Source organism: Tyto alba, unplaced genomic scaffold (assembly GCF_018691265.1).
Source record: "Tyto alba isolate M040663 unplaced genomic scaffold, T.alba_DEE_v4.0 Super-Scaffold_44, whole genome shotgun sequence".
In the NCBI taxonomy this organism is placed as follows: domain Eukaryota; kingdom Metazoa; phylum Chordata; class Aves; order Strigiformes; family Tytonidae; genus Tyto; species Tyto alba.
In genome coordinates, this window is record NW_024881320.1 from 1979876 (window position 1) to 1992816 (window position 12941).

A 12941-nucleotide genomic window follows, 5' to 3' on the forward strand; every position below is an offset into this window, starting at 1 on the left:
TTGAATCTACAAGGATCTGTGTCAGATCACAACATAAATTCATGACATGTGCAGCTCTTGAAAAGGGGCTAAAAAGGTCAGAAGCAACAGGCTAGTTTCTTTGACAAAGTTTGTAACAAACAACCAAGGCTTGGCAAGGAACAGTTAGAAAAATTTTTTTTAAAAAAAAAAAAAAACAAACACAAGAAACTCCACAAAATTATTACTTATCTTTGCCAGAGGCTCAGAACTTCATTTTTCAACAGGCTCCAAAGTTAATTGTTGCTGTTTCTTTGGTTTAATGCCACAGAACAGAAGAGATTAATGTGTAGGGGAAGAGGAGTATCAGTTACAATTCCACTGCTATTTTGGAAGCACCAGAAAAACCCAAACCACTCATGCTACATGCTACCCATGCAAATACAAACACGAGGTGAGAGCCTCAGGTGGGCACCACCTCACCCAAAATATCTTTCAAGTAGCCTGTTACCCACCCGCTCAGGCAAGCGCCCTTCTCTGTAGCAAAATGCCATGCAAGCCACCAGACTCCAGACGTATTGAGCCCACCCATAAGGCCACCGATTCCCAAGAGAACAGAAAAAAAAAAAAAAAACCAACCCAAAAACCTTCTAAGGGATCCTCCACCCCCCCAAAACCATCCCAACCTGCCAGAGATGCCGGATTTCCTTACCACCACCCTACAGATTCAGAAAAGTTTTTATTTCACACATGCCTCTTCCTTTACCTGCACCCCCCCAGCCGCAGCGTGCCATCTCCCGTCAACTCCTTCTCCAACCCGCGCTTCTTCCATAAAGAGTTAACAGGGCTGAAGTTAAGGCCCACTGACACCAAGTATCATGTGTCGGGCTGTTTGCTCGCCTCCTTGGGCAGGGATGCTAACGTCCTCCGTGTTTAATGAATTATCTAACATGCTGTCAGCACTCCGGCTGTGGTGAGGTTTTTGCAGACAGCACCGCTCGATGAGATTTTAAGATCTCACCAAAAGACTGGAGACGAAGCGATGGACTCTAACCTCTCGGATGGGAAATTTGAGCTAATCCAGGCACAATATATATCACCCCTGAACAGGCTCCTCATCCCCTTCCCGCAGCTCCCGGCCTGGCTCCCCACTAGAGGTCACTGCAAAACCCATTTTAATTTGAAGTTTGAAGTTTCTACGGATTTTTTTTTTTTTTTTTTTTTTTCATAATGCAACAGCCGGTTTCTCCCCCAAAAACTGACTTGTAAGGTTGGACTCTGATTGCTGCTGATTCCCACAAGATGCCAGCTCTTTTTCCCCCTCTGCCCAGCTGTCAAAGACAACAGTTTTCCCATGATTACTTCGCTACATAAACAATTGTCAACAGAATAAAACCCTTCCATTTGGGTAGCTTGTGATCCATAAGCAGCAGCAAGTGACCTCTCAGTTCTGCTCAGCCATCCTCCAGATGATGCTTTCAATCCTGTAAAGAGCTCTGTATTTAAGAAGCTTCACGCCCAAGTCCAACCTCACTGAATAACAAAGGTGTCCTCTTAAAAGGACTCATAGTGAGATCAGGGTCTACAGAAGTGGAAGAGACCTTCCTACACCACCAGATATCTTGTTCTGGTCTTACAGTAACATTTAGAAATTAGATCTCTTACCTCTGTGCTCAGAGTCATTGAGGAAGACAGGTAAACAGTATGATCCAGGGAGCCGAGTCGAGCAAAGTCATTTCTGACTTATCCTCAGCTAATGAATACTGATTATGAACAAAAACATTAACAACTTAAAAAACCCTCAATACTGTATATTTCCACAGGCAAGTGGAATAAACCATCTGTTTAACAGACAGTTTATTTGGAACCATCTGTTTCCCAACAGAATCAGGTTTTGGTAACAGAAAGATAATTCTTACCAACAAGAGCACACTTGTGTTATGATCTCTGCAAAAAGCTTCCCATTTCTACCCCCTCCAAAACTCAGAGCCTTATCTAATGCCAGACACAGTGATCTTAAAGCACAGTTTAGTCTATTTGTTCAGCTCTGTCTCCAGCTGGCATCCTAAGAAATCTGCTGTGATACCAAACACTTGACCTTTTTGCCTGTTCTTCTGCTGTTGTACCCCTGAGATGTCAACAAATAAAACTTGTGCCGCAGGAACACAGCACAGTAAGCAGACATCTCTGGAACCATCTGATGTAAAATAGACATGAGATTTAAAATGGTCTTGAGAGTCTCAGGCTTGCGCAGAACAGATAAGGTTGGAGCAACACTGCTAATACAGATTCCTTTAGAAACGTCAGAGCTCTGTTTTGGAAATACTCATTTACTGCAAGAGGCAGCGCTCCTTGACCCAGTCCTGCACCCCTTGTGCGCAACAGGAATTTGCTCATTAAGAGCCCTGAAAACGGGACAGCAGCACTGCAAGGATTACAAGGAAACCCCTCGGGCTCTGCTCCACCTTCCTCCACCTAAGGCTCTCAGGAAAAGTTGGCCAAAAAGGCAGTGACGGCGCTTGGCCATAAAAAGCGGTTAAGACAGACATTCTGCAAGAGCCTGCTTGGCAAGGGCAGCAGGAAAGCACGGACAGGTCCCAGCAATCACGTCTCTTCCTTCAACTCTAGCAGTGACCTCAAGGTCAAGATCACAGCATACCATAGGGCTGCTGCAAAGGGGCTACAGGCAGCTGCCTGCGCAGTGTCTGCTCCAGGAGGAGCCAGGACCCCACCCCTTCATCCCCGAAGAGAATTTGGACCATCAAAGAGCCATATGCTTGGCAATAGGGCTTGGAGCAATACATCACCGCCCAAGAATAACAGCGAGCCCAGGGCAACAGGGAAATACTTTCCTCCTACTGTGGAAACTTTGGTGTGGCTCATAAGAATTAATCTGTTCAGGGTAATTTTCAGATAAATGAGAACTGCACATAAAACAGATTAAAGCAGACCAGACCTCTACCGAGCGACCAAGTTGACCGATCGCAGCAAAGCCAACAAAAAGACGAGATGATTTTTAGCTATTCCAGTGAGACTGGCTCCTACATCTCTGGAAACCTCTTTCACATTTATAATGAAACTGAAATGCTATATATTGACTCTGCTTGGAAATGCAGCAGCAGCACCGTGAAAAAGTGATGTCTTGGGTCTGTAATGAGGAACTTGGGCTGTCTTGCCCTACTGTACGCACTTTTCAAGGCAACAGAATTCATAAATACAATTATACTGCAGAAAAATTTACACATTGTAACCTAATTTCTTTTCAAAAGAATACAGAATAAGAGGGTTTTAAGGTTAATCAACAGCCTAGGGAAATGCCAACAGTTCTTAAGGCCTCTTGTCTGTCTCCAGGGCATAGTCTGCTATAGACTTGTTAAAGGGTGACTGTCTGTCTTTCTCAATAGAGGAGAGGTCGAGGTGAACCACTTCACTTTCATAAATCAAAAGAAAGAAAAAAAGTGAGAAAATCTCCAGAGTTCAAACATTTCTTTAAAACCCAAACTTTAAATACTAAATGGGCTTCATGGCTGCCATTTTGAAAAACATTAGTTTGCCAAAGGACCCTTTTGATTTCTATTTGAAATGCGAGCGCTCACAGATAATCCATTGAGAATCAAACCTCCACAAAAGGCTTCCTGAAACAATCGCAGCGCTGGTGAAGGACAACATTTTTGTGCCCAAAATAAAACATTTTAATGCGCTACAATCCATTACACATATATTCCTACATTTCCTTTCAGTAATTATTCATTAGAAAACATTTAACGTCACTGCAGATTTCACACTGGGCAGTCTGCACACAAAGGAGAAGAGTTGGCCCATTTATAAGGGGCTGAGGCCGCCTTTTCTCATCCGAGAAACTCCAAGGCGGTGGGGGCTGCCGGACACAACAGGCAGGCTAAATTGTGCGGTTAACGGTCAAAGCCCCCCTGCCTACTTTGACACTCATTTAAAGATGACGGGGAACAATAGAGATTTGTTCTTAGCAACTCTTTCTTGTTACGCGGGGTCTACATCGGCTGTGCCGGGCGGTTCAAGGCATGAAACCGGTGCTGATGTTCAGTTCCACCTGCCATCGCTCGCCCTGCTCGCTCCTCTCCCCCCCTTCCCCTTTCCCCACTTTAACACAATGAGACAGGTAAAGAATATCATTAAAAAGAGTCCTATTCAGCACGTCAGCTTTAATAAAACAATTGCCTGTCGGGTTAATATGAGCAGCTCAAATTTTGTGTTAGGGCCAGTAAGCCTGCTCTTCTGGACCAGGTTAGCAAAACCAGCCCTCCTCGCCCCCAAATTCCCAGTTCACCTCCAGGATTCCAGTTCACACCAGTGCTCCCAGCTTACAGCGCTGTCAGCAGGCACCAATGCATTCCGGCACCTGACTTAAAGCATAAAACACTTCTTTATAACCTTTAATTGACAAACCCATTAACAACTGCTAGGAAAGATCCTTTTGCTTTATCGGCATTTTTTGCACGCAGCAGAGATGCTGCCTGAAACTCTGCTTTTGCCCCTGCACCCCAGACACACTAGCTTGATGAGCAAGGAAAGCAACAGCAATAGCACCTCACTCGGGAAATTTAAGACCATATAAAAATCCAGCTACAAATTCTGTCAGGCCAGAACACAGACACTTAACTGCTCTCTTGCTCAGTCTTTGCTTCTTGGATATAAATGCCAGAGTTTTCTTCAAGCACTGACATGCTTAGATTTACTGCGGCTGCTGGACCAGAGGAAGCTCCTTAATGAACCCTGAATCTTTACTAATTGCAGAACAGAACATCTTATTAGAAATCACAAATTGCTGATAAGCTCCATAAAACATATTCCCTAGCTAACAGAGCACAGGATTTCCAGCTCAAAAGCTAATGTTCAGTGTTAAAGCTTCTCAAAATAAGGGAGAGCAGATTTATTCAACTTCTAGGAAAGAGAAGCACAGTCCTCGAGTATCTGACAGTCTGTATTTTACAGGGAGAGTAGCATTAAACAACAGTAAGTTCAGGTATTCAAAAGTCTTGCAGATGAACAGAGACACCTTGCTTAGATGCCTTCCGTGTTGGCCAGAGCACATCTCAAACCTTGATTTTGCTCCAATAGCTAGAGAACACACAGCAGGACAGGGCCACCTCCAGAAAATTAAAAAAAAAAAAAAAAAAAAAAAAAGCAAGGAAAAAAAACCCAAACAAACAAACAAAACAAAATCAAAACCAAACAACAACCCTAACCAAGCTACAGGGAAGACATAACAAGTATTTCCTGTGCCTGGATTAGGTTGCAGTCCCTCTGTTTTTACAACTATTGCTTGTCTGGTCTCAACCAGGACTCGGGCTACTCAGAGCAAGCACACCATTATTCCTGCTTGGCACAGGAAAGGGAGACAGAGCAACTTCTCCCAGCTGTGTGCTGTTGTGGGCAGGAGGTCCAGCCCTCCAGACAGGTTGCAGAGCTGCACCAGCCACACAGAAATCTAGAAAACCAACATTTCATAGTTTGAACACTTTGGTTTTCACAATCAGAAATCTTTATTCTTATGCTACAATTCCAGATAGAAAAAAAAAAAAAAAAAAAAGGCGAAAACTCATGACCCCTTAGTGCAATGCTAAGTTTTACTGAAACAGAAGTGAATGCACCATCATGGTATTTACAAGTCTTAAAGACAGAAGAGAGAACTGGAAGAAAACTGCATCCAAGCACACACTTATGGACACAGCAAGGAGGCCAGAAATAAAGTAAATATTGGTATCACATCTCTCATAGACTTCTTCCAACACAAACCCTGATCATAAAGTCCTGTGGGCATCAGAAAGCAAAGAGAAGCTGGCCTGTGTAATCACTCCTCTCAAGGGAGGTGACAAGTCAGTGTCAAAACTGAAAGCAGACAAGATGAATGATGCCTGGGACAACAAATTACTGTCCAAAACAAGATTACAACTCAAGCTCCCATAGCAAAAGTCAGTCTTTATTTCTGCACAAGAGCCCCCCCCCCCAAAAAAGTCTGAGTCTACTTTGATGACAATCACAAAACAGTAACTTGCAGCTGCTGCAATGCAAGGTCTAATTCACATGAATTACAGCAAAGGTCACCCAAATGCTCACGTTAATTTAGAACATGCACTTGCTCTGGGCCTGGTTTGTCAGGCTTGAAGTAGCTTCAGATGCCACGACTGCACTTTTGCACGCAGTTAGATGGAACTCAGAGGGTGCATCTGAAGAGGCTGCAAGCACAGACTCATTACCTAGTTGCAAATTTACTGGCAAGTGTAATATTTCAACAAAGCCTGGAGAGGCAGCCACAATAGAGCAGGCAACGTTTTGGGGAATAAATAGCAAGCCTTCAAATTGATCCAGAAAACATCTTTATCAGACCCTGCTTGTTATTTTAGGTTTCCTGGACCCTCTTGCACACAAAACACTTTGCCAACAAGCATTTAAATTTAGAAGTCAAGCACGAAGAAGTTCTCAATAGGCCACATAATTGTTTCATTCTGGAAGCTACTGTCTGAAGTCACAGGAGGTCCTCTCGCACCCCACCAGTCTGACAGGGGTTAACAGACTGGATTTACTTTGCAGCCACCTGCAGAATTAAGCAGCAAACAGCCCAGTGAGACTTAATACAGAAATGTAGGTAAAGGAAAGATATGGTCTTAACAGAAGACATCCCTTTACTACCCCTCATGGTACTTTACAGTTCACAAAAGCTATTTTTGAGGGTAGGAAGGGTCTGGTTATGGTACCTGTGAGGAGCTTTCATCACTGCCTGCGGCTCTGAAATCAAGTGAGAGAAAGGGTGAGCACTCTGTTGCTGTCTTGTTACAGCAATGGGGACAGAGAAGAAGGAAGTGGCACAGTGATCCCTATTGGGGCACCTAAATTATTTTTACTCCATAGCAAGTACAAAAGGTGGTGGTGGGGATCTTCAGCATTCTGTGTGCATCAGGGTCACCAAAGGGCAGGTTATTCTGCTTTTGATTTTTAGATAAAGATTAAGGCTTCTTGAGCAGTTGTATACACGTTACCAGGCATTCTGGTGTGCATGTTGCAAGCCCTCTTCTCCACTGACCAGAAAAAAGTCCCTCTCTTCTCCAAGGAGGTGAGAATCAGCTCCTTCCCTCCTCCTTTGGTCACACCATTCTCTCCAAAACACCCCAGAAACAGTTCTACCTCTCTACCTTTAAGAAAGAAGAAAATCATTGCTACCTACACAATGCAAGTCAAGTATTAGTTTGCCAAGACATTCACCTCTCCTCATTTAGCCAAAAATTCTCAATTTAAAGCAAACATTAGCATCAAACCTTACAAAGAGCTCCGAACTTACCCTCACCTCTTCCATATTGCTACAAAAACGTAGCCTAAAACAAGCCAAGCAGGAAAGAGAGAAAAATAAATCCCCCCCCACTTTCTGAAACCCAAAACTACCCACTCTGTGTATGATGCATTGCCACAGCAGAGCAGGCTGAAGGCAGAGGTGACTCAGCTGTTTGCTCTTATGGTTAAAAGGCTACTGAACAGCTGACACAGGGAAACTTAATCATCCAAAACAGGGAAAACCTGTTAAAATAGGTAAATTCAGGTAAGTGAAGAGGCAGGTTTTAAAGGAGCAACAAAACATTAATCGCTTCTTAGACTTAATCCTTAACAAAATTATTACAGTGGTGCAATTGCTGTAAAACCTCTTTCTCCTCTTATAGGAAAGAAAGGAAGCTTTGGTTTAATATACAAGCAGTATTTAAGAATAAAGCATGATGTTTTCTATATGCAATTATTTTATTTGTGCTTAACAAGGATAAAAGAAGAAAGAATATACAGAAATGTATATTCTACTACAAGCAAATTTTTGTATATAATGCTTGAATTTTTTAAAAATCATCCCTCATCAAACAGTATAGATAATTGCTGTCAGAATTTAGATGGTAACATAATTGCAGACTAACAAATATAAGACCAATATATCAGCAGATGGTTTTGCATTTTACCATACTGCATATTAGGAGATGATACGAAATTCTTGGATTTAGATGCATGTTTGAATCTGAAAGTGTTACTGTTCAAGTATATATTCCTTGACTTAAAAATTAAATCTATCTAAAATGAACAACTTCCTTTGAAAGAGTTTCATACAAGGGCATAGGTAGCTTTATACATTATTTATCTCGTGTTTTATACTTGGAGCTGAATGTTATTTGAGGAAGTAGAAATAACTACAGTGATTTAGAAGTAAATGTTTTACATATAAAAAATAAAACAGAGGGGGGTCTGGAGGAGAAGAATGTGTTGCCTTTATGAACCCGTAAGTCTTTCCTGTAAGAACGCCTCTTCACACAGAGGACTATCTACAGTGAATGAAAATGATCCCGGCAATCCAACTGAGCGTTTCCTTTCTGCTAGGCAGTGAGAAAAGAGAGGACGTGGAAGAAAAGCAGCAGTAAGTGGGGAGAAAGGAGAAGCCAGGAACCGCTCTTGCATCCACCTGCAGCCACCGGCCTGTTCCCATTCAGGGCTCGGTGTAGCGCTCGGCTGTCCCGGCCTCGGAGGAAATGACAATTATCTCAGTAATGAATGTGCTCGGCCCGTTTGCTGTAATTCTGTCTCATGTCATTAATACAGTAAATAACTAGATAGGGAGTCCTGTCTAAGGGTAAAAATAAGGGCTGTGCCAAACCCAAACCATATGTAAGTTGCTGTTTGCTTCTCAGCAGCTCACATTGTAGATAATGTTTTCTTTGTTTCGCCTGTCATTATGTTTGTAAAATCTCCATTTCCATGGCAGGTGGCCACGTCCCCCCGCTGTCCCCGAAGAGCCCCACATTGCCCGAGCCCAGCCGGAGCGGTGAACACAGCGCTCGTTGACACTAGACAGGGAGGAAAGAAAGCTTGATTTTTAAATAGGAGAAATTCCTCCACGCCTTGCAGCTCCTTTGCAAATCCAGAATTCAATGCTCGGCAAAGAGGAGGATGTTACTCCTCTCCCTGGCTGATTACAGCCAGTTAATAAACTGTTCTGGGAACGCGGAGCCGGTGGCATGCCAAGAGGGCTTGGGGACACCCGAGCACTGTCACAACATGAGGGCTCCAGAGCTGGTGAAATGTGGGGTACGGACACACAAAGGCTATTGCCTGAGAAATTACTCACGGATCCTATTAGGATTACTGTGCTGGTTTTATGGTCTTTAAAGCTGACCTTCAAAAGGACAAATTGAGAAGGAGCAGAGTAATGCTGCTTTGGGTTTTTTGAAATGAGAAATGCAGGTCCTGGCTATTTTTTCCTGAGAGGATGAATAAAGGAGCAGGTTTAATGTCAGTGGGGCCAAAGAAGCCACATGGGGTTATCTGACAAGAGCAAATGAATTTTCCTTTGAGCATTTGGGGTTTTTTGGTCTGATAACTGTAATTCATATCAAATATCTGTCAAGGAGTATAACAGTGGGAAGGAAAACTTCCGCAGCAAAGTTGCAAAAGCCCTAAGTTACTAAAAGCTGTTAATCAGTCTGGATCTGTCAAACAAATACACATTAAAAGGAACACATAAGATTTTTTTTTTTTAATTGGATAAAATAAAATACTTTTTTTTCTGAGGAGGAATTATTTTCAAGCCTTCTACAACTATTATTAAAAAGAAATTTCCTCATTCCTATATCAGTTTAAAGCCTCAATGGCAAGGTACGTATCATATCCCATGGACTATTCTTATATTTATGCTTAAATTTGGATCACTGAATGGGGGGGCTCTGCTGTCTCTGATTCAGCTTGACCATGCACTATTGAGTAGCAACACTGAAAATCGCATGCAAAGTAAAAAAACCCTTCAGTGTTGCAATAAGCAAAACACCAACAAATTTAACAGGATCATTGTGCAGCCACATCATCTCCCAGTTCAGCAGTCAGTACTTGAACTCACTAAAAGAGATCCTTTTATCTCCCTCTCTGGTACTATGACACATTGAAGCAAAACCACTATTGCTTCCTTTCACTCTCCTATCACCAGACATAAGATGTGGAAGGAATTAATTATGGCTAATTAAAAATTAAATCCTCTCTTGCCTTTGGTCGCTGCATTTCCCTCTCTGACTCAGTATACGCAGCTCAGATGCTCTATTACACTCTGCCTGTGTCACCTCCTATTTGGGAATAATTTGCTTACTTCTCCTTGGCTTCGGCATCAAGCTCTGTCATTTGTTCTGCGCGGTGCCAGCTGCAGAGCTCCAGCCTGGCTCCCACCTCTGCTCCCTCTGCTCCGTGCCGCTGCTGCTGCTCACAGCTGACCACCTTTGCTTCAGCACCTCTCCCCAGCGACTCAGTGTCACTCTTTACTCCAAACCCCCCCCTCCCCACCCAGCCTGCAAGGGCCTCCCTCTCCTCATGTGCTGAGCTGACTCTCTCCAGCCCAGTCACTTGATGGAGCAGCTCTCTGCGAAGCTTTTCAACCACAGTTCCTCCCAGGACACCACCTCTGCTGCACAACTGACCTTCATGAAATGCATCACAAGCGTGAACTCTATTGTCCCTCCCAAACACAGACAACAATTTTCTGTGGGGAAGAGGAGAAAAGGAGGTGCAAAGGAAGGAGGTCTCAACACACTGATGCTCAATAAATCAATGAAGGATGAACCAAGTTATTTTGCAGCAAGTGGAATGGTTGCCAAGTAGATCACAAGAATTTCACCATGTCATTCATCTGATTATGAGTCATCTGTGAACCAAGAATGTCAAGGTTACCTGGATGTCTGTCCTACAAAAACCATCACCAGGTTTTGTGATGAGATTTGATGGAGATGGCTAGAGGCAGAGTGCCATGCCAAGACTGTGACCACTGCCCAAAGCGGCCAGCTTCAGAACTTCCTACACATTTAGAACGGCTAAACTGGACTGTTTAAGAAAACAAACTTAGTGACGCAGTACTGCTATGGAGGTCTTACAGAATTTTCCCTGGAAGTTTTGCTACAATCTATGGCAAGAGAAAGTCATCAGCAGACACCAAGAAACCTGCATCTTAATTGCAAGAGCTGTTATAAACCTTTGAATTTGAATATCTTGTTGGCAAAAAGTAGCTGGTTTGATCCTGGAGTTCCGTCTGTCATCTCCTCTGTCAAGACTTCATTAGCATGCAAGTGAGATGTCACCCCTGTCACAGCTTCCAAGAAATTTCTTTGCTGAAGTCCACTAAATTAAATTAGCCAGCAGATACAGAAAGTGAACATTTATGAAAACACAGGTATCAAGGATAAAAGTCGTTCTTACTGCTGAAGGCGTATTGTCCAAGCTAAACGCAACACACACTTTGGCACCATGAAGTTTTTGAAATTAGTCTAGATATTTGTGACTGAATTATATCAGTTGTGTGCTTTATAAAAATATTATTTCAAAATCATTATACTATCATCTAGCCTATGGAAATGCACTACTCCAATATTTACTAATGCAGTTAATAGAAATGTCATATGGAACTACATCTCTAGCTAGCTGCAATACATCTATCACTATAGCCACTAATAATTAAAGTTACCTGGGTATCCATCTTGAATGCTGTTAAAGTCAGCTGTTAACAATTATTCCAGCTAAACCATTCAAAAGGTGCTTTGAACTTGTTTAAGGTCCTTCGTAACACTGTGAAGTTAGCTAGACTACGTTCTCACCCTAATGACTACCATTAATAATTTACTGTGTGAGTCAGGGACTTTGTCCTATGGTACTTGCATACCCTTAGTGGCCACTTTTCCAAGATAAGAACTAGAAACAGTATCTTCCTTGAGATTACATTGCAGGCACCAGTGATCTTTGATGAGTCTGTATAAGCATTAGATGTTAATTACAAACTATCGAAATAAGTGAGTGCATCCATCTGCTGTATTAAAACTGCCCCTGGAGTCAGCCCAACCCAGGACTGTGCCAGTCTTGCAGACTGGGTGGTGGGTGCTCGTCTGCTTGTTCAGAAACTGGAATGTTAGAGGCTGTAGGAGCTGACTTGAGCTGGAAGCTTCGAGGTTAATAATGTATATTCTCTTGGTTATAGTATCTCTCTTCCCAGGCTGAGGCTAAGACATGCTTAAAAATTAAAAGTGCAGATATCCTACAAAGGAGGAACAGATGCTAAGACTCCACATTAATCTTTAATGTGATTCCAATTCACACACTAAATTTTACTAACTTCCCTGCATTGTTGCAACCTCTGTGATCTCTTCACCCCACTGTGCAATGTGCCACTCACTGCGATAGGGCACGAGTGTGGATACAGGCTTGCCCTAAAGAAAACAGACTCCAAACAGTGTTATAATGAACAAGTACTCAACTCTCACATTCACATATTGTATTCTCCCTTTTACTTCTACAGGGTCCTGACGTGTTGTAACCAGATCTAAGGAGAGGCAGTCCTACCTCTGCTGGCATCCTCGCTGCACCATCCTCACACTCAGTCCCACACACATTAGCTGATGAAAAAGTAGACCTTGAGCTTCGAGCCATTTCTACAGCCGCTTAAATAAAGAGAAAGACAAAGAGAACATTTATTAAATTCTTCCAGGTTTATCTAGCAATTCATTGCCCGTTAAGTATCGTGTGGTGCATCTAAAGTGCGTGTGCATATTTATGTAGGTGTCGATGAACCACAACAAAGCAGCAGAGTGCATAGCTATGCAGAAGGAAGAACGATGAGTACTAACATCGGAAAACTGAGCAGCGGCAAAGGTTCAGGCTAACAGAATAACTTCTGTAGCTTCGTTGTACACTTGTGTCATAGGAAATGCTGATAAATACTGCAAAGACACTCAGTTTAGATCTTTATGCACCTCCCAGGAAAGGGAGAGGAAAATTAAAAAATTAATATAATATGATACAGTATAATACATAGATGAAAAGCATATGAATGTGTATTATTGGCCTCAGGGCAGAAACACTGAGGAAAATTGTTAGTTTATGTAGGGCTAGCCATCAGAGTGGAGTTGAGTGGATCCCTGAGTGTTATAAGAGATGGAAAAACAAAGCATGCTCAT

The 12941-nt window shown here is 42.7% G+C and overlaps 1 protein-coding gene across 2 annotated transcripts in view; it reads right to left on the reverse strand.

The window, feature by feature from the left end:
• Window positions 1-12404, reverse strand: part of MYO1H (myosin IH) — a 39309-nt gene extending 26905 nt beyond the window's left edge. Inside the window, exon 1 of one of the 2 annotated variants that reach the window (XM_032981677.2) lies at window positions 12328-12404. In XM_032981677.2, the coding sequence (XP_032837568.1) occupies window positions 12328-12339 (12 nt within the window). In that variant the 5' untranslated portion in view covers window positions 12340-12404. Of the gene's footprint in view, window positions 1-10096; window positions 10161-12327 lie in introns of those variants that run through there. The other variant, XM_032981684.2, reaches the window with a different exon arrangement.
• Between the last annotated feature and the right edge of the window lie 537 nt (window positions 12405-12941).